Source organism: Pieris napi, chromosome 3 (genome assembly GCF_905475465.1).
Source record: "Pieris napi chromosome 3, ilPieNapi1.2, whole genome shotgun sequence".
Lineage (NCBI taxonomy): Eukaryota > Metazoa > Arthropoda > Insecta > Lepidoptera > Pieridae > Pieris > Pieris napi.
In genome coordinates, this window is record NC_062236.1 from 6,766,137 (window position 1) to 6,786,687 (window position 20,551).

Genomic DNA, 20,551 nt, shown 5'->3' on the forward strand with positions numbered 1-20,551 from the left:
AAATAAACCATATAACGGTTTTGAACTAATTTTACCCCGATATTACCAAATGATGATGAATAACAATAGCAGCTGATCAACACCATTCCTGAATTAAATATCAAGCTTTACACGTTTGTAAAAATATAATCATTATATATGAATTTGCGCCCACATACTCGTAAGTAGCTGTAGGAATACCGTTAAGCAAATAAATAAATAAATATAATAATTTGAGGTCGAGGAGTATAATATTTATATGAAGTGTTCAAAAAAATATGATCAAGGTGATAATATGCATGATTAAGGGTAAGATTCAGAAATTAAGTAGAGCGCTAAATCTGACTCCCGTACGTCAACAATATAGAAGTAATAGTCACGGTTCTGATATTTGAAGAGTTTAACAGAATCACTGTGTAAATCGTAGCTATGGATCTGATACATTCCGAACACGATTGCATAATTGGATCGTAAACCACTAGTCATAACATACAACCCTAGTCAAAATAATGATAGATCAGTGGCGACTGCGCTGCAGTAACACTTTGCCTGAAACTACATGAAATTATTAGAGGTGTAAAAGTAACGAAAAAAAGCGTACCCGTATGTATTCGTTACTATAACAATTAGTACTCGTTAAATCAAATCAAATCAAATCAAAATACGTTTATTCAATTTAGATACTTCTTAGAGCATGCTTATGAATGTCAACAACGTTTACAAAATTCACGAAAGAGCAGGACTACGCCATCCGTTCGTCCGTCAGTTACTTTAGTATCGCTTCTCATAAAAAAATCGGATTTACTATTTTGAAACTTTTAACCGTGAGCTTATGTTATATCACAATAACATCGCAATCTATTATGCATCAATTATAATGAAAAAGCAAGCAAAATTTTGGAAATAAAGTAAGTAAACACTAAAGTATCGATATTTTCGGAACCTACACTAATTGAAAGAACTGTGAAGTGACGTTTGACATCAGTTATTTGTCAAATTTATGGCTTTATGGCGTGTTTTTTATGATATTGGTATTTGCCCATTTCTAATCTATATTTAATTTATAAGAATAACATGTGAAATTAAATTAAGAAAAGTAAGTGAAATTTAGTGACCGAAAATAAGACTTGGCTTAAAGGTCTCGTTACCAGGCCATAAAATTAAAAAAAGAACTATTATTTTGTGATACCTATTATTAGTATTTATTTTCAGACATGGAAGCAGTTGTAGCCCAAAAATTAAAACACAAAAAACCAATCAGTAAGACAAAGCTTAAGAAAACAATAAAGAATATTGTATGCCGTCCTGATCCTGTAAACTGGTATGTAACTTTATGAAAAGATGTAGTCAACAATGAACATATTTTTAGTGGAACGTTATCAGACTCTTTGGTTTTTCTATTAATTTTATTATCTTAGTTTTTAGATTAAATTATCTTGTTCACATTTACCTTGCACAGTATGATTCACTGTAATGAAAGTACAAATATGACGATAGAAGTATGAAAAACTTATTTCTATATGCAAACTACATTTATAGTCTACATGTGATGAATTGTCCTTTGTTTATTTTAAGGCTGTTAGCATCAAAAGAAGAACATTTAAGACTAGAAACAACTCTTAAAAAATATAGGGTGACTTTACCCGAGTTCAAAAAACCTCACTGGAACGATATTAAGGATTTACCCAAGGAAAAAAGACCTAGACCAACTCCATGCAAGTAAGTATTTTAATTGTGTAGATGTTCATTTAAAGTATTTTCAAAGTATCCCTCTTCATAAAGCATCTTTAATAATAGTTAAGTACTTGGTTTCTACACTTAGAGTCTGATTTAGAACAACATACCTTGCCTCTTAGTAGTGTATATGTAAAGTAACAAGTTGTTTTAGATTAGCAGGCATAAATTATCTATTTGCTATTAGTGAAGTAGAAATATGTTTAGTATTGCTTATATTAATAATTTAGATTGGTCTAACACATTTGAAATGGTTCAGCTCAGATTTATCACATCATTTTTATCTATATATTCTTTTTTCTTTTTATAGAAGAGTGGAAGGTCTAATATTTGGCTTATCAGAATGTCAAGAATCTCTTAAAAACGGACTTTGTTCAGGTATCCTAATTGAATCAGATGTGAATCCAAAATTGTTAGTGGAGCCAATAATAGAAGATTGCTGTTCAAATTTTATACCATATATTTGTTTAAATGGCCTCAGAAAAACGTGTGCAGTGAATTTTGGTATTTCTACTAGTTGTCTGGGTATCCAAAAAGGGTTCTTATCGGACATACAAAATGAAGTCCAAGTCATTTTCAATCAGAAGTATAATAATAAACCAGAAGTAAAAAATATAGTTAACAATGAAAAAGAACTTACTGAAACACCAATGATTGTTGAAAATGTGAAAGAAATTAAAATATATCCATATTTATATAGGAAAAGCAAGAAGGAAAGAGTTTTCAAACCCTCAGAGTACCAAGCAGCGCAAACTGTCACTGAAAAGTTTACCGGGCAAAACTTTATTGGGATTTCAGAAAATAAGAAAAATGATAGTAAATCTTATATGAATATGATTCTAAAAAGAATATCTAATAATCCTAACAGAGTAAAACTAAAAAAATAAATTATATTTTACACATAATTGTTTATTTATTATCCTAATCTATGTCAAAATAGACATCATGTTACTCACTTCACAAGGAAATGTTAACTCAGTACCAACCTAAACGAGGCATGTACATTGCCTCGTATTTGTTTGAGTACTGAAGTTAATTTTCCCAACATATGGATGTTGGCAAAACTTATTAAACTAAAGCCAATATTCACAGTCATTTCAAAGACTGTTTTCATTTAATATAAGAGCAGAGAATGCAGTCTTTAAAATGCCGGTAAATTTTGGGCCAAGTGCTATACTCCATAAACATTATATATGAAAATAACAATATAAATATATGAAGTACAACCTTGTTGATAACATAATATATCTTACATTTCCATGCATTGCATTCAACGTTTTTTAAGTTCAATTTAATACAAATTAAACATGTTACAAAATTATTTCTAAAATAAATGACTATTGTTTTAACCTGGCCTTATGTTTTAGAATAATATAAATATATAACAATTTTTCACTATTTCAAATAATAAAAAGTTTGATTGTAAATAAACTATGCAACATAAACAATTCCTAAATTCTTATAAAATAAATGATTAAATTTGGTACATAGTACCAATAATGATTTATACCATCACAATAATCATTATTGCAACATAACCTAAGATTAGCTTATTAAAATATATAAAAAACAGGTGTTATGTATATTTGTGAAATAGAAAGTTAATAGCAATAGAATAAAGCAAAAATTAGTTAGGATGTAACTAAAAGAAACATATAATTATTGTGATTTGTACATTATTTGTGTCTAAACTTAATAAATACCGCGATATGCTTCTTAGAAGCATATCTTGTCGTGTCAACTCAACTAAATGCCTATGAGACACATTGGCAGACCCAGTTGATGCATTTGAGTCAAAAAATATTCTTTAACCAAATATTCAATCATGCTATAATTGTGTCAGTCGATATTTAAACCGCCAACTACAAAGTTAAATCCCTTTGACCGTTGAAATAAGGCTCGATTTACATTCGAAATTGAGATTAATTCAAGGTCAATGTCTCAATGCAACGGATGAGGAAGAGTAGCCTCGCTCGGTCTGTACCGGGCGAGGATTATAGCGCACATTTTCTGGGCATCTGTTTCCTCAGGGTACGCATTCATGGCTTCGACTACCTGCACTTCTGGGAAAATGTTAGCCAAGTGGTAGTGCATCCGTCTACGCGCTTCCCACTGCTGAAGGGCGCCTTCCGAGGCACACGGAGATAGGGACGCTCCGGCCATGTAGAGAGGCATTGCACCCATCGCCCCGACTGGCGCCGAACAAACTCTGGAGGCGGTCGCGTGCAATCTGGGATCACACGCTGGGTTCAAAGTCAGCTGTCTGGCGAGTTTTCTGTGGGGCTTTTCAGGCTGGTGACTCGGCTGCGAGGGTCCCGGCTGCTGCGCTATATCGAAGTGCGTGGCGAGGGAGGGATCTGCCAGTCTTGGTGTAGCCGAATGCGCTCTCGCTAAAGGTTTCTTCATGTCGGACGGGTATCCACCGGGCGGGAGGCTCAACGTTTGCAAAGCGTGACGCGCCGCTCGCTCCGAGAGCGTTTCGGCGACGGTTTTGTGCGGTTTGCCGGCGCGTTCGGGATGATGAAACTTGCATTTGTTCCCGTAGGTACACTTGCGTCCATAGGGGCAAGGCGGAGGGGGGTCCGTGCGGGAGGGAGGAGCTCTGAGGAACGCGTCCAAAGTGGGGCCGGACCTACCGAGAGGATCGTCGGGCGGCATGAATCTGTCGTTCACGAAGGTGTACATTAGGAGTCTTTCCTCGATGACTTTCCTAAATTCCGGGCTTTCGATGGCGAGATCTCTATAATTGTCGTTGGAGACGACGACGCCGTCGGTTTCAGCAGCAAGTTTGAGGATGTATCTATCGTCGTAGCAGACGAGTCGTTTTCCTCCGAGATGTCTGCTAGGGGTGTAGTGTAGGATTCTGTCGCGTTCGAGACGTTCCAAGCAATCCCTGTCCGAGACAGGGTTATCTAGTCTTGTGGCCTCTTTGCGCCATTTGGGCACAAACACCGATATGTCTTTGTGACCTCGTGCTCGAAACCAATCCACGCAGATCTCTATGCCTCGGCACGAGAATATCTCCATGTTGCCATGGCTGAAAATAAAGTAAACTGAGTAAGTAATGAATATACTAAACAAGAACATATTGTGACCGTACTGTGATGCCGGTTTAAAGGTTAATTACAACTTTACAATTATGTAGTTGATTAAATTTTGAAAATTGTAATCAAATACTATGTGTGATTTGCAGTATAATACTAAAAAGATTACTACCGGAAACAATGGCACAAAAAACTCTATATCTGTGTCATGATCATTTAATTCTTAAGATAAGTAGGTGATCAGCCTTATGTGCCGGACACAAGACGTCATTTATTATTTGGGCCTATTTCCTCACTATGTTTTCCTTTACCGTGCGATTTAGCACTCGAAATGCTCACATAGTCCATTGGTGCACAGTCGGGATCGAACTAACGACCTCAGGCATGAAAGCCAAACGCTGCTCCAAAAATACAGAACAATGTGGAAAATACTACAGGCATAAATGATACGATATCTTAAATAATATGAATAAAAAAATATATTTTTTAAATTTAATTATTTACCTATCTTTACGTTCAACAGTTAGACGTATTCAATTAATTGATAGTTAGTATAACGATTAGCTGACTTTTTGATAAGAATTTAGTGGTTAAATTCTTCCGTATTTTTATCTTATTACGAGTAACGTAAACAAGGCCATTATTTACCACTTGATAAATGAACTGATCATGTATATATGGCCAGATTCAAGGCTCACATTATCTTTAATGTACATTAAAATATTATGTTTTCGAGTGAATGTTATTTTGCCAAATATAACACTATATTATATATTTCTTACCAAAACTTTTTGTTTTTCCCTTTTCATAAAAGTACAGTTTATCTGATCCTAACGTTACGTAAAAAACTTATTTCAGTATTAATAAATCGAAGCTCGGAAAGAGAATAACATAATTAATAGACGACATACGTTGTCTAAACTTTATTACCAAAATATCATTTATGATATTATAAATGTTTATATATATATGTAAGTGATGTACACTCAGATTGATTGATATATATAAAAAATATGCTTATTTAAAAAAGCTTATAAAAAAAATATTTACATTTACTGCAAGTTCTTAAATCAATGACGTATAACGGACGCGAAGCACTTGCAACTTTTAATCATGCTATGACATGTTATAACAGTAAATTATTATTTAAACAGGTATTTAAATAATAAATAAGAAAACCCCACAACACTGAAAAAGGATGGGAGGCAATTACTGTGGGAAAAACATGCAAACACTTAAAGGTGAATCAAGGTAGAAATTATAAACTTTTTTTGGAATTACCTCATAGCCACATTGCTGCCATCAATGACTACATGCCTCAATGGCGATCGGTCTGGTTGTGGTTGAGGATTTATCGTCTGTAGTGGCGAAACTGTGCGAATTGGCCGCTTGGAAGCCAGCTTAATCAGCTCAGCTAGCAGCTCGTTGCGGGGCGGATCGGGACCCAAACGCATGAGCGCCGTGCGAGCTAGATGCTCTGAATAACCCAGCTTCAATGCGAAGTCTATTTTCGCCTGAAACGATAAAGAGAGGTGTTATTTAACATTGAAAGGCTGTTAAATGTATGTATGTGTATCTAATAGGTAATGTATTGTGATGGAACCTTGGAATATTATGTGTATATTTTATTAATCTGTATAAAGGTAAGTAGCCGTCCGCGAAGACAGGCCCAAAATATATTGTGTTGGTAATCAAACTTTGACAGATGTATAATCCATATATGCTTAAGCCATCGAAGCAGTAATCCAAACCAATAATTGTTTTTCCTATTTGAAATATCGATTTTAGTACATTAAATTAATTATCTAAATATATAATTAACACATACCACGCTCGTGAAATTAAATTTTAAGCTTTTACTGTATACATTTAAATTTAGTTTTTGTGGGTGATCACTGAAGTACCTACACACAATAGTCTAGTCGACAAGTTGAAAATGGTACAAAATAGAGATACTGCTCTTAAAATTATGTGCGATAGCTCATTGGATCCGGAATGACGCCTAGAAAAATGTGCCAAAAGCGTGTATTAGCACATAAAAAATTGCAAAAGTTATAAACAATTAAAGATGAAAAAAAAATGGCATTTCGTTTTTTGCCAATATTTAATAAACTATTCATATTTAAGAAATTTTCAATAAAAAACTTCTAACTCCCGGAACTCTATCTCCATTATTTAAATTGGTAATAAAAATGGTATTTTCAGCGTTAAATTAAAATTATAAATAATACATATGCGTGATTTGTAAGGAATAAACGAATATAGATATGGAATACTGTAAGCCCATATGAAAAAATTATATAATACGCGTTAGATGATGCAAGTGACACAGTAAAGGAAATTACATCACGACAAGCCTCAAGCCAAGATATACGCTTTCCCAAGCGCTGCTACAACCCAGTTTCGTAAAATTTAAAGCAAATGAAGTATTTAACAAGCTCACAATTCAGATTTCGTAATTCAAGTATGTTTTTAAACTTGGTACTGGAATCAATGAAATATTGTTGTTCAAATAATGGGACTATGAAAATGTGTCGTCAAATTCGAATAGCTATCAAAAACATTTGCGCTTTATTTCACATAAAAGCAGGAGAGAAATTTCAAGGTATTTTTTAAATTCAGTCACTTATGTTAGCACAATTTAAAAAAAAATCGGAATAGGTTTACGTTTCGTAAAACAAAAATTATACAGTTTAGTACTAAATAATATAAAGACTTCGCTAACACTAACTTCGTATACACTATCACCCAAAATGACACTAACCACCACAAAGAATTTATAAACTTTGTTAAAATGTACCTCAGAAATCAGACATTAGTCCTTACACTGTGCTTATTTATACTAAACCAAATGGATTTTTATTATTTCTTGATTTTCAATAAAAATACTATTAATGCTTTGTATGTTTGTCGACTTCAATTGTACACGTAGGGGATATGTGAATAAGGGAGGACTATCCACAGACAACCTGACTAGAAGAAAGTGTTTGTTGTCTATATATTTATGTGTAGTTGAAAGTGGTTAGTTAGTGGTTCATGTAATTCGTAACAATTATCAGGTTAGGGTTAATGTATTCTACCTGGTTAGGCGGCGGTGGCACCGGGGCGAGAGTGACGTACTCCGCAAACTCGGCTGCGAGCGTGTCCGACGGCGTCCTGGAGGCAGTGCGGTGACCGACATCCTCTTCACATTCGGAGTCGTAGCTCGAGTCCTCGCCCCGTTCCCCGGCCCAGCCCAGCGTTGAATCCACATATTTCTGTAACAAGCCGGTGACAAATTATAAAAAGGAAGAAAGAAGTGTCCAGTATCGATAAGGGATCGTTCAAGTATTACGCAACGAAATTTTTGGAGATTATTGACCCCCCTCCCCCCTCTATTAACTCTCCGTAACGTTTTTCAGTACCCAAGTACAGTACTGTACCTAAGTCTAGTAAAACGTTTCGTGACCACCTAGTGACTCTTTAGTTACTATTATGTGGTGTAAGTAGAAAATAATATTAACAATAACGCGTAATTCAATCCCCGCCCCGCATCGTAACGTTTTACAAAAGGGGGGGGGGGGGGGGCGGCTCTCCCAAAATTCGTTACGTAATACTTGAACGCTCCCTAACCAATAACGCAATCTGCGTTTGGTCAATGGTCAATTCCAACTTATCTAAGACATTAAATAGACCTATAGTTGTCATATCCCATGTATCTATTTGAATATTATCTAGGTTTGACCAGTTTGACGTCATGCTCTGGAAGTAGATAACGCAATGACGTAAACAATTGTAGGTTATTTAAGTTGACCGTACTCACGGATCTATTGATATTATCTTTAACATTAATTTGAGTTATAATACGAGCTTATCGCTAAATTATCACATTATAAACTAATGCATAGTTTTAATGCATATCAATAAGCATATTTTAATACAGCGCTTTAATACCGCCGCAAGCGCAAGACAGGGTCAGGGGGGCACCAAAGCGGATCTACAGATGATCAATGACCTTTAACGTGAGCATGGTACCGGTTATAATTCATTATTTACCAAAATTTACGAAATATCCTCTCAAATCAAATCTTATTTAAACCCGTTATCGATGTAGAACGAAACAAATACGCCTTAGTCACAGCTACATCCGTGTTGGGACGTTTAGATTGGGTTGCCAGCAGACATTTTAACACGCTCATGCCAAGTAAAAGTGTGTTTAGACCCGAATATCCGGCTAGTATAGCTTTAGCGCACGAAAATATTTAATAGAGTTAACGACATCTATCGATATCCAAAAAGAAATCTAAGGAAGACAAAAGGTACGTTTTTTATCTACGCTGGACAAGAAATCGTGTAGTTTATTGACATTTTATTATAACCATTAGAAGGTCTATATTTATTCTCGAGGCTGTTAAAAATCAATTAAATTAAATGAATTGCAATGCGCAATAAACTTGATTTGATCAAATCTCGAATCTTTTAACTTTGATAACAGAATCGCATTTTAGTTGTGATACACATTGCCTCATAAATATCTTTCAATTTAATTCAACACTTTCTGAATTAGCTTCTAAGTTCTCATTTAAATGTAGGTATATCACCCGCATAAACTGTCAAAATACCTTAAGCGTGACAGACTTAAATCCTTTTAGCACACACTGTTTAGTACTGACTATTATAAATAAAAAAGCTATGCCAAAAAAGCTTATTAGGCATAGTGATTCCTCCAATTAGAACACATTTCAACTTAATACAGGCTACACAGAAATAATAGCTGGTATTTCAATGTCTGCAAACTATGGAAGTACACTTGTGCACCGCGGCACACCGCAACCGGATGCGACTTTCTAAAAAACATTGTGCTCACAAAACAACGCCAGCGCAGAAGTATTGAGTATGATTAAATAATATGGTACTTTAGCTGTGACCCGCGTTAATTCGATCGTAATTTGTTATTATAACCTTTCTAGAATCACAATTTTTTTTATTTCTTTCGGATAAGAGGATTCTAATCAGCGGTTTAAAATGTACTTTTCTCTAATTCTGAAGCCTTCCAAAAATATGTATTCATAAGTGCATGCAAACATTGTGCACTGTGTATATAGACGAAAATGCAAAAATCATTTATATACCTACTAGCTAAGCTGACACCGATAAGGAGACAGGCCAGGGTAGAGACTTTAAGACTTTATAACGAGTTTTACTAAAATATGCTTTAATTAGACATTTAATTGTAATGTTATTTAATAAAAGACATTTAAGTGATGTGATTCATTGCACAAAATAGAAACGTATAGATTAAAAAAACAAATACATTGCCAACATAGTTACCTCTTATCGTAGAATTACCCAAATAAGAATAGACCTGGGTATCGTACTTAAGCTACATTTTTAGCTTTGAATTAAACCTCCTATCCAGAATGATTAAGGTTCTAAATAGTTAAAATTTTAAATTTGTATTCAATAGAATACAATCTACAATTGAATTATATTAAGTGATCTTAGTATTTATGTTAAATCATTTTTTGCAATAAATAAAGTAAGTTTAATAAAATCTCCTCTTTACCTTCCTTCAGACGAAGGCAGGACAAAACCTATGACTAATTTGTTTTGCACACATTTCTTGTGTATAAAAAAGCTACGGTATTCTTTATTTACTAATTACAAAGAGCGTTAGGATAAAACTATGAAAACCCATTGGAAATCCCACATTTAGTTACGCAAGTATTCGGTAGTGGTTTGTTTACGTTTTTTTCTGCGGCGTTCCCAATAAATCCAAACAAATTCCATGTGGTCGTAGTAAACGAGGGCATTAGTTAGATGCCGAGTGATTTTGTCTTGTATGAATGATCAAATGAAGTATAAGATACGCATCTGTATTGATATTTAATTTAAAAAAATATTAATCACAATTCGTAAAAAAATATATATTTATTACTAGTAGACGCGGCCAAGCGTTGCTGTGGCTAAGATTTTTGTTATATTACATAGTAGTAAACTATTCAAGAAAAACGGCAGGAGAACACCAATCCACCATGCTTTTTTGGTGGCTATGCCATTAAATTGTAGCTTATGTGAAACGTTGGTCATTATTTTGATAAGGATCAATACCTAGGTACGAATAAAGGGCCTTTTCTAGCGGTGGTATTCTAATAAAAAAATAATAATAAAAGGACGCTTATTGTGACGTAACTATAAAAGATAGAGAAATGCTGTCGCGTCATTTTTTATAGATAGTGATGTGTCCTGAAAAATTTATATATATCATTTTGTTCTATCATTAATAGTTTTCGCAGCGCACACGATTGAAGGAAGTTTTTTGTTTATTTTTTTACACCTTGAGTTAGATTATTCAAGTTTTAGTTAGCATCCCTAATTTTTTTGAAAATGAAACTGCCTATGTCACTCGGGAATAGTGTAGCTTGCCAACGGTGAAAGAATTTTTGAAATCGGTCCAGTAGTTTCAGAGCCTACTCATTTCAAACAAACAAAAAATCAAATCTTTCCTCTTTATAATATTATATTAGTATAGATATGTAATATTTTTATTGTACTGCTTCTATAACAATCAAGCTGTGGCTTGTAAATTTATAAATCCCATAGTATAAGTAAATTTATGAAACCCATGAATTGCTACGTCTTATTTCGAAGGTCGTGTTATGCCATAACAATGATTTATTATCAACTACCCTCAAGAACACATAAATATTATCATAAGAGGTCGGCTCATCTTAGTAAGAAGATTCAATTAGAAGAAATACCCTTTTTATGTATTGAGAAATTAAATAAGTTATTTTACAGTAAAACGTTTTGTAAATTGCTCTTTTTTTAGGTAGAATGTTGTCTGCCTCAAAACTGAATCCTGACTGGTTATTCAGGAGATAAACATAAAACTGATAATAAATATTCAAAAAATAACGTATAATTTGTCTTAATTTTTCATCGTTCGTGCCCTGACAACGCTTACAAATTAGAAGGTTAATTATTGCATCAGCTGTTTCTGACGTAGCACTCTGTAGTTCCGCTATTTGCAAGATCATATCATTTGAACGAGGCTTGGATTAAACAATTGTACCTTTTAGGTGGTTAAAGGTTACACATATAAGCTTTATAGGACATAATTAGAAATATATTAAGTACAAGAAAAAGGTTTGGCTAGAAAAGTACATTATTGATTACAAGAACTAGACCGGCTTGACAAGCCATCAATTTCGACCGGTATTTCTATCGATGCAAGGTTTATTAGGAGTAAATACTGAGCTAAGATACAAAAGAACCGGTGAACTATACCGACTACCACGTCGGGTAGTTCCAAGGCGATCAAAGAAGCCCTCAGGATCGCTTTCGCATTCTACCTCAGCGGTAAAGCTATAACATGGCATCGTCTTAATGTGGAATCAACCCTTCGAAACAAATATACGAAATCCAATGTTTTCTCTAAAATAATAAATAACATAATTGTTTAACCTTGAATAAATACATAATATACACTAAATTAATTATTTATATGTAACTTTATAAGTAATGATTTCAAGAAATACTGGAAATTCTTCTTAGTAATGAGTAAACGCAATTCTTTTAAACTATTTACGATATATGTATTATGGTTAAACGAGGACTTGGGCATCATCAGTACTTGATTATTTCCCTTACAAAATCATACCCAATAATTAAATACAAAATAATATAAGCCAAAAATAATTTAATGCTTAAAAACATAACAGGGCCTTTAACTTCCAATAGCGATCGGGCCTAATAATATTTTTGTACGGGGGCAGATCCGCTGTAATGAGGCAAAACTTTTATAGTTCTATTTCCATTGGAAGATATACCTTTTTTTAACGGACTTGATTACACCCGATTTAGGTTTGTATTCATAAAATATTTGTTATTCATTCAACCCGTCCATTTTTTGTCAATTGTTAATTTTTTTATGTATCTTAAATAGAAGTGTGAAAAAATTAATTAAGCATGTTTTGAAATTGATCCGAAATACGAACGGTGCCGTCAGTATCCCCTTAATTTAATCTAGGTAAACATTTGATTGTTCTTATATCGAATTCGCAGAAACAACGTACAACGCTGGAAGTAAACAGGTAATGACGTATTCTTGTGTGTTACAATTGCATCGTTTATTTTGTTGTTGTTACTTTTGTAACAACTTATCGATATATACTCTACATGCCAGAGCCTCATTTGCTTGACATAAACTGAGCCTAACAATGAAAGTCAAATCAACAATTTGTAGGGTTTCAAAAGTCGAATAGTACACCATCTCCGTGTATTCGAAGTGGGTTTATAAATTTCAGTATTACCAGCCATATCTTAGATATGAAAATGATCTGAAACCGTTCGCATACGTAAAGTAGGTATTCTTTAAGAGAAACAAGTAATAGCATATTCATTGTTTACTTTTCAACATAATCTTTTGCGATATAGGTATACTAACCTTGAAATGCCTGATAGGTTTCGTCGGAGTTAAAACAACTATTATTATGCACAACTGACGCGCCCGAACGCATGTCTAGTAACGATAAAAATGTTATTGTTATAATTATGAATAATCCTAAATTATATTTACATTTTATTGACAATTAAGAAGCGTACAAAACGTTTTCAAGAAAATATAGATAAGAAGCTAAGGTTTCCGGCATAAAATAGCAATATCTAAACTAGTCTAACTTTGGGAAATTTCGCTGTAGCAAAGCCTTTTCAATTCTAAATATTTTAAGCATATTCCTATTTAAATACATTTTGAGAAAACCATTTGTTCAAACCCACCGCAAAGTCCAATAACAATTCTTTAGGCTAATTACTCTCAGATAATTTAATGACACCGATCATAACACTATCACATCAAAACTAATAAAAAAAACTTGTAATAAAAAGGTAATGTATTGTTCATATCGTTCTATTTACTATTGGAGAAATTGTATCGCACGTTTTATAGATAAAGTCTAACCAATGGTATAGGAGCATTCGGGTATCATCGTGTCGTGCGATGTTTCGTCATAACAGGATGCGGTGCGCACGCGACATACTTACACACACATCCTACACTTATTTAGATTTCGCTACTAACAATTAATAAACTTCAAAAAAAATATTTAACGACAATATCTTTATTCATTATGTTATTCTGGTAACGTATTTTTTTGGACATCTGTAAGAATAGCCCAAATGCTAGGCCCTAATCACTCGATTACAAATAATTTTTTATCCTTACTTTTAGCTTTGTTTACCAAAAGAAAAGTTTCTTTGGACACAATGGTAAAGTTTTATTGTTCTCATTGTGTGTCAACAATTAATTTATTTTAGTTACGTTTTAGATTTTCCTTGTTTATTTCCCATCATTTACGTAGACCAGTTTACGATTCATTATCATAGATGTTTAGTTTTTACGTTACATATTATACAGAAATCAGCCTAGGTATAATTAATAATGTACTATTCGACAACATAATATGATTTTACATATAGAAATGATCGATTATCCTATTGATAGTCCATAACAATAGAAAATTCATCACCGCGTGATTATCAAGTATTTAAAATTTTCAACACCCATATGATTAAAAAGAAAGATTAATAGAATGATGTTGACAGTTTTAACAACTATAACCTAACATGAAGATCGTTAGTTATGATTTGTAAACTTTAAAAACGTTTCACAGACCTAATTGAAAAGACTCATTATTTCATAAGTTATCTGACTTTTCATAAGTTATTTAGCGAAACTAAGATTAGGCATATTAGATAGATTCATATACGAATTTGAAAAGTAAATACAGTATTATCTAACAGAAAGTGCACCATGTCGGCTTTAGCAATGGCTCTTTACTATAATCAAAGTTATGGAGACCTACTTTATGAACTCCGATATCCGCGAAGAAATTTTCGAAAATTATGCCAAGCGGAGCTATTAGATTCAAATCCGTGATCGGACATAGTGGATAACGGGTGAATATAAATTACTGGAGCTCGCCGTAGACTTTCACTCACCGTTTATATCCGTACAAGCTACCTCTACCTCTGACACTGTTGAATGCACTATCAGGCTATAGGTGGCCCAAGCTAAAAGGCCTACCTAGGTACGTTGTTTTATATTTGTTTACATTACAATTAAAGTTGCACCAAAATTTTATATAATCTGACATTATCTAAAGTTAATATTTACGTAAATATTTTTACCCATGTAGAGTACATAGGGTGTGTTACATTTTTAAAATATGCGTGACAACTATTATTACTTATTGTTTGTCGCTTTAAATAAATTAGATTGTTTGAAAATAATTTAAAAGGAAGGAAGGAACTTAAGGAAGTAGAACTGAAGAGATTTAACTACTAAACCAGCTAGATAATTTCGGAACCTAAATAAATTACTTTTGGTGATTTATATACCTAATATTAATATATATTAAAATAACAATATAAATTGTATATCATAATTTCCAACAATTTACTTAACAAAATCAAATAAAAAAGTAAATGATTAAATTGGTTTCAATTGCCTACGTTTTATGTTCCCGTCAACAAGGCCCAAGGGCCTGAAAACTTTCTAGTATGACAGGAGACATTAAATAAGATAACATTCAATATAGTAGTATTACTATTTAAAGATGAAATACGGAAATACTCTAAGAAGAATGAAGTATTTAAAGAAGAGGATTGTCTGCACCTTGTTATGAATGTTAAGCAATCTTAATAAAATCATTGTGAATAATTAAACCGGAGTTGACAGAACAATTGCACTTTCATAAGAATTGAAAAGGACTCATAGCATCACGTATAACGTTAAATGTTGACGACAGTAACACTTAAAACTTTAACCAAAATCACTGGGCTATTTGGTACACAGAACAATTAATTCATCATCAATATTAACAATCTATTGATGTTTGAGCACTTCGCAATAATTAGCATAGTTTATGACGTTGAAACTAGCTATGCTTCCGGGTTCGTATAGCATTGAACGGACATTATTCCCGACTTAAAATTCTTGCAATATTGTGTGACGTACAAATTGCAATAGTCTAAACGCACTGCTCACCTGAGAGTTGTCAATCGCGTACATAATAATTGCGTGCTACTGTGCGCTTTTGACGCACGACATGGCTCGTTTGTACGCGGCCTCTATCGCGGCAAGACTAGTTTGAAGAGCGATCGCACGCGGCGAATACGCACACCTCCACGCACGAGTGAAGGGGAAGCGGGGCAGTCGAGATCCGGGTTTCGCGCCCACTGCACCAGGCGGCCCCCAAATAATGCCTGACCTCTGTCACCCAGCCGAAGCGCGCATCTGCGAGAATCTGCTTGGCTTGGGCTTGGAAGCAGCGTTTAAAAACAGGATAGAAGGATTCATTGTCGCATTGAGTAAATCTTAAATATTCATGTTTATTAATTAAAATGTATATATTTTAAAGCAGATTTACGTTTTTGCATGAGTTAATTGTTGTTTTCATCTTCATATCGAATGTAACAGATGTTATATACCTTCTCGGTTCTTCTGAGTTGATAATTTGTAGTTTTTTTTTTAATAAGAAATCTATATTAGTGTGTGTGTACACTACATATTTATTGATTTACAGGTCAAGGTTAAGAGTAAAATTGTTGTAATTATAATGTTTTTTCTATAAAATATAAAATAAAATAGATATTAATACACTTATCAGAATATAGCTACTTTAAGGTTTCCATACAAGTAAACTTATTACAAATATATGATTAATTTTTAATTACTAAGTGCTAAAGCTAAGACTTACAAAATCAAGGCAAATTTTTCAAATTAGATATAGTTTGTTTATATAAAATGGACCTTCCCTCAAGTAAAAAAGGATTTAGAGAACATTCTCTCTATTAGCTTTTATTTGTTTACTTCCGGTTACGGTAGAAAGATCATCATCTTAATAGGTAAAACACCTTAATTCCAAGTTTTAAATCATGTTATATCTATCTAAGGAATGAAAGTATAGTTGCCATTATTCTTTTATTTTGTAAATATTGTTCAGTTGTTAAGGTTTTTCCATAACTGAACCTCTTTTCTTGTACAAGTACAAGTAGAACAAAAATCACACACTAAACAGATTTCTTAAGTATTACTAATAAAATTTATAACCAAAATAAGAATTTATTACTAATCTTACCTGAATTCTGTCAGTTAACTCTTCATACTTGAAATTCTCGTTACCGTGGTTTAAAATAAAAGTTACTTTAAAATTAACAAAATTATTTTTAGGACTAGGAAACCCAGATTTAATTTCAGAAAGCTTAACGTAGTAAAACGTTTCTACCAAATTGAGATATTTGCTATAGAATTCCGGTAAAGAAGATCGAGGAACTGATATAAACAAATCGGAATCGTTTGACATAATTTAAATTACAGCGCCACAAGATATCTAATCAATAATTTAATTGCATAATGTTTATCTAGACACCATATAATCCTAGAGTTTATTATTGCTTTTTCTACCGATATGAAAATAAATAATAGTATTTGGCCGTCCACAGTCCACACTGTTCGTGTTCATAGAACAAACGTCATAAGTCAAAACTAGACAGTTCAAAAGATTTGACGTCGAGAGTCGAGACCTGTCATTTTCACAAAAAGTATGTGTGAATCTACGGTGTGAATACAGTAACAATACAAAAATACAATCAAAACTAAAATAAAGAGGCGGTAAGATGGTACTGGATCTATGGAGAAATCAGAAAAATCACTACAGTACACACACTACGTTTCTCAACAGTGCGATCTATCGCTCATACAATACTACAATCTCTCATAGCCACGCCATGTGATAGGATCGCTAACCAACTCATATTTAACAGAAAATACCACGGCTAAACTTCCCAATATGGACCATCGATTTCAATGCCCATATTTTTGAAGTGAAACTTCTTTATCGGCGTTGGAAAAATAATTACGTCACGTGACGTCGTCACATTTTTCCGTTTACACACCATCTTTTTCTTGTCCTGCGATTTCGGATCCATTTATTGATTCGTTGCAAGATTTGTTGTTTGTGAAGTTTGCCTACCTCTGAAAACAAACTTCAGGCTTATCGCAACGTACTGTTATTTATAATGGATATTTTTTTTCACGTTATCTTTAATTAATATTACAGTATTATGTTTAGTTATAAATAGAAATTATGCTTTTAAATCATTATTATTTATGTCAAAGACCACTCCTCATATGGAAATTGTATTCGTTTTACAACAAAGTCCCAAACGAAATTCGAGAAGTATCATTGAACAAATTCAAAACTCTCGTTAAACATTAATCAATAAAGCTTTTTATTAATTTGATAATTATTAAAATAATCCTAATCCTTGGGATTGATTTGCTCCAGTTTAAACAATTTGTTTTACTTAAAACTTGGTGATTAAATATAGTGGCGGAGAGTTTCTTGCCCGCCTTAAGGTGCGCTTACACGGGCAACTAAAATTGCTCAATTCCAGTCAATACTCGTCAACTATGACGTCACGACTACATCAAGCAATTTACGGCAACGGCAACAAGCATCAATACTGCGCAATACAATATTGAGCGATATGGCGCAACTTCATCAACTAGGTAATACTGTCCTACACGAACAATTCAGTATTCGCTCGCTATAGACGACATTGTTCTTGCTGCGGCGGCTTGTAGCGCTTTTTTCATTATTAATCAAAAACAAAAAAGATAGAAAAGGAATAGGCGTATCTGGGTGCGATCGTTTTTGGCCGCAATTTTCATTGTGTATAGAATTAGATGATATATTATTCAAAAACTTTACTAGAATGTCGCGAACAGACTTTGAATTACTTTTGAATAAAGTAATTAGAAATTATTATTATTTAGACCTCTCGCTCTCCCCGCGGAAGCAAGACGGCAAGCCGCAAAACAAACAAGTGCGAATGAGATTTATACAAAAATTGCTAGGAATTTCCAAGTCCATTGGATATTCGTCAATTCGTATCTGCGACATTGAGCGATATGAAATATCAGAAGCAATATCGCCGAAATAATTTATTGAAATTGCTCCAGATCGGTCCATTCGTGTCGCCGAGCAATTATTGCCCTCGTGTAAGCGCACCTTTACGCCCTTGAATTGCAAACTGGTAGTAAATTTTAATTTAGAATTAATATACAAACAATTCTGTTTTAGTTCATAAGTGTACTTGGTTACCTAAATGAAATAGTTATTTTGAGTTTGAATAAAGTTTTATTATTATTGAATATTGAGTTTTTCTTATATTAAAATTCATGGATTTCTGCTTATCAGTTGCACCATCCCACCATTCAATAACGGTTTTCTTAACAATAAGGAAATACTTTCTTATTTTGGTACAGCTTGTGAGATCAACATCAAAATTTGGAATCACCCTGAGAGTTACAGCTTCTTCATAGGAAATGATTCAATTTGTGTCTGCTTTTACATAGGCCATTTTTTTTTATTTCATGATAGAATAAAAAACACTTATGTTGTACAGGTAGCTTTTATTAAAAGAGTGCCAACTTAAGTTAAAGCCATTTAGATTTTGTTGAAGGCAGCAATATCAACAGATTGGACAAAGTCTTCGAAGTCTTGAATCTTTTCAGTTAACAAATCAACTGATACTTTGTCATCCTCAATAACACTCATAATCTGTAGCTTGTTGATACCATAACCAACTGGGACTAGTTTAGAAGCACCCCAGAGAAGACCTTCCATTTCAATTGATCGTACAAGTTTTTCCATTTCCTTCATGTCTGTTTCATCATCCCAAGGCTTGACATCCAGAATGACAGAGGATTTGGCAATAAGAACAGGTTTCTTTGATTTTTTGTCGGCATAGGCCTTCAAACGCTCTTCTCGGATTCTGGCAGCCTCAGCATCCTACAAAAAATGATATCAGATTACTGGTCAGGAATGGAATTTCTATTGAGAAAACAAGTTCCACCTATAATTCCATAGTAGTTTTTAAAAATATGTATGTAAAGTAATGAAATGTTGAAAAGTAATAAATACATAAGTTTAAAATTACCTAAATAATAATCAATCTTTAATGTTTATTTAAAATAATAAGTACCACTTTTATTTTTCTAGCATTAGGCTATATAAAACTGAAGAATTTACCTCTTCTTCGTCTCCAGACCCAAATAAGTCAACATCATCATCATCATCATCTTTAGCAGCTGGGGCAGTTGTGGGCTTACCACCAGCCTTTAATGGGCTTACTCCTTCAGCCCACGCCTTCCGCTCCGCTGGAGTGTATGAGGCAATGTGATTGTACCAACGGAGAGCGTGTGGCAGGCTAGCGGCCGGTGCTTTGCCTGCTTCACTGAATACTTGTACATCAGCTTGAGATGGAACATATCTGTCAAACAGTTTAAAAATTGTAAGTACCTATTTTTGTAATTAAGATGTTCCTTTTATAAAATCGTCTTTTAAAGCTTGAAATTTGAATGATTTGGCGTTGACGTGGAGAAGTAACCTTTAAAGGTTAGAATTTCATTCCGTCTAGACTTACCCAGATATGTAACTCCTTTCAGCCAAATATTTGTTTAGTTCACTTAATCCTTGTGCGGATTTAACGTCTCCGAAAGCCATTTCTTTAACGTAGTATTATTTCTAAAATCGAAGCACCACACCACACGGCCCAACTTGAGTGAAGGAAAAAGTTGAAAGAAGTAGGAACACAGACTAGAAGAAGAGTTGCCATCTTATACCTATTACATACTGACAAGTATCATAACGCAAGATATTTGCGAATTTATCTAGAGTGGTATATTAAATAGCACATTATTTAACTTTAAGTATAATTAATAAATCAATTATTATATTTAGATA

At 33.5% G+C, this 20,551-nt stretch overlaps 3 protein-coding genes across 7 annotated transcripts; 1 reads left to right on the forward strand and 2 right to left on the reverse strand.

Moving 5' to 3' along the window:
• The first annotated feature begins 775 nt into the window (after positions 1–775).
• Positions 776–2,618, forward strand: LOC125063662. 4 transcript variants are annotated; one of them, XM_047670228.1, is made up of 5 exons: positions 993–1,075; positions 1,192–1,300; positions 1,555–1,698; positions 2,024–2,091; positions 2,414–2,618. In XM_047670228.1, the coding sequence occupies exons 2-5, from the start codon at positions 1,194–1,196 to the stop codon at positions 2,542–2,544; spliced, it is 450 nt and encodes a 149-aa protein (XP_047526184.1). In that variant the 5' UTR covers positions 993–1,075; positions 1,192–1,193; the 3' UTR covers positions 2,545–2,618. The 4 variants fall into 4 exon arrangements, with proteins under 4 accessions (XP_047526182.1, XP_047526184.1, XP_047526181.1 ...); XM_047670226.1 differs by lacking the exon at positions 993–1,075 and adding an exon at positions 776–887 and having other exon boundaries at positions 2,024–2,618; XM_047670225.1 differs by having other exon boundaries at positions 2,024–2,618.
• On the reverse strand, positions 2,598–17,276 carry LOC125063660 (probable ribonuclease ZC3H12C). 2 transcript variants are annotated; one of them, XM_047670221.1, is made up of 4 exons: positions 16,880–17,276; positions 7,838–8,014; positions 6,039–6,271; positions 2,598–4,750 (listed from the first exon to the last, which is right to left on the reverse strand). In XM_047670221.1, the coding sequence occupies exons 1-4, from the start codon at positions 17,102–17,104 to the stop codon at positions 3,655–3,657; spliced, it is 1,731 nt and encodes a 576-aa protein (XP_047526177.1). In that variant the 5' UTR covers positions 17,105–17,276; the 3' UTR covers positions 2,598–3,654. The 2 variants fall into 2 exon arrangements, with proteins under 2 accessions (XP_047526177.1, XP_047526179.1); XM_047670223.1 differs by lacking the exon at positions 16,880–17,276 and adding an exon at positions 15,787–16,112.
• Positions 17,277–19,201: 1,925 nt separating this feature from the next.
• Positions 19,202–20,393, reverse strand: LOC125063664 (elongation factor 1-beta'). The gene is made up of 3 exons (XM_047670231.1): positions 20,232–20,393; positions 19,838–20,078; positions 19,202–19,597 (listed from the first exon to the last, which is right to left on the reverse strand). Exons 1-3 carry the CDS (start codon positions 20,309–20,311, stop codon positions 19,253–19,255), a joined length of 666 nt encoding a protein of 221 aa, XP_047526187.1. The 5' UTR covers positions 20,312–20,393; the 3' UTR covers positions 19,202–19,252.
• Between the last annotated feature and the right edge of the window lie 158 nt (positions 20,394–20,551).

Bases quoted from the DNA above. Each gene is read 5' to 3' on its own strand.
- LOC125063662 (XM_047670226.1), top strand. From the start codon at position 1,194: ATGGAAGCAGTTGTAGCCCAAAAATTAAAACACAAAAAACCAATCAGT. The intron at 1,301-1,554 runs GTATGTAACTTT...GTTTATTTTAAG, and splicing joins CGTCCTGATCCTGTAAACTG to GCTGTTAGCATCAAAAGAAG. The intron at 1,699-2,023 runs GTAAGTATTTTA...TTCTTTTTATAG, and splicing joins CCTAGACCAACTCCATGCAA to AAGAGTGGAAGGTCTAATAT.
- LOC125063660 (XM_047670221.1), bottom strand. From the start codon at position 17,104: ATGTCAAACGATTCCGATTTGTTTATATCAGTTCCTCGATCTTCTTTA. The intron at 8,015-16,879 runs GTAAGATTAGTA...GGCTTGTTACAG, and splicing joins AGTTAACTGACAGAATTCAG to AAATATGTGGATTCAACGCT. The intron at 6,272-7,837 runs GTAGAATACATT...TTATCGTTTCAG, and splicing joins TGCCACCGCCGCCTAACCAG to GCGAAAATAGACTTCGCATT.
- LOC125063664 (XM_047670231.1), bottom strand. From the start codon at position 20,311: ATGGCTTTCGGAGACGTTAAATCCGCACAAGGATTAAGTGAACTAAAC. The intron at 20,079-20,231 runs GTAAGTCTAGAC...ACTGTTTGACAG, and splicing joins GAAAGGAGTTACATATCTGG to ATATGTTCCATCTCAAGCTG. The intron at 19,598-19,837 runs GTAAATTCTTCA...CATTTTTTGTAG, and splicing joins GGTCTGGAGACGAAGAAGAG to GATGCTGAGGCTGCCAGAAT.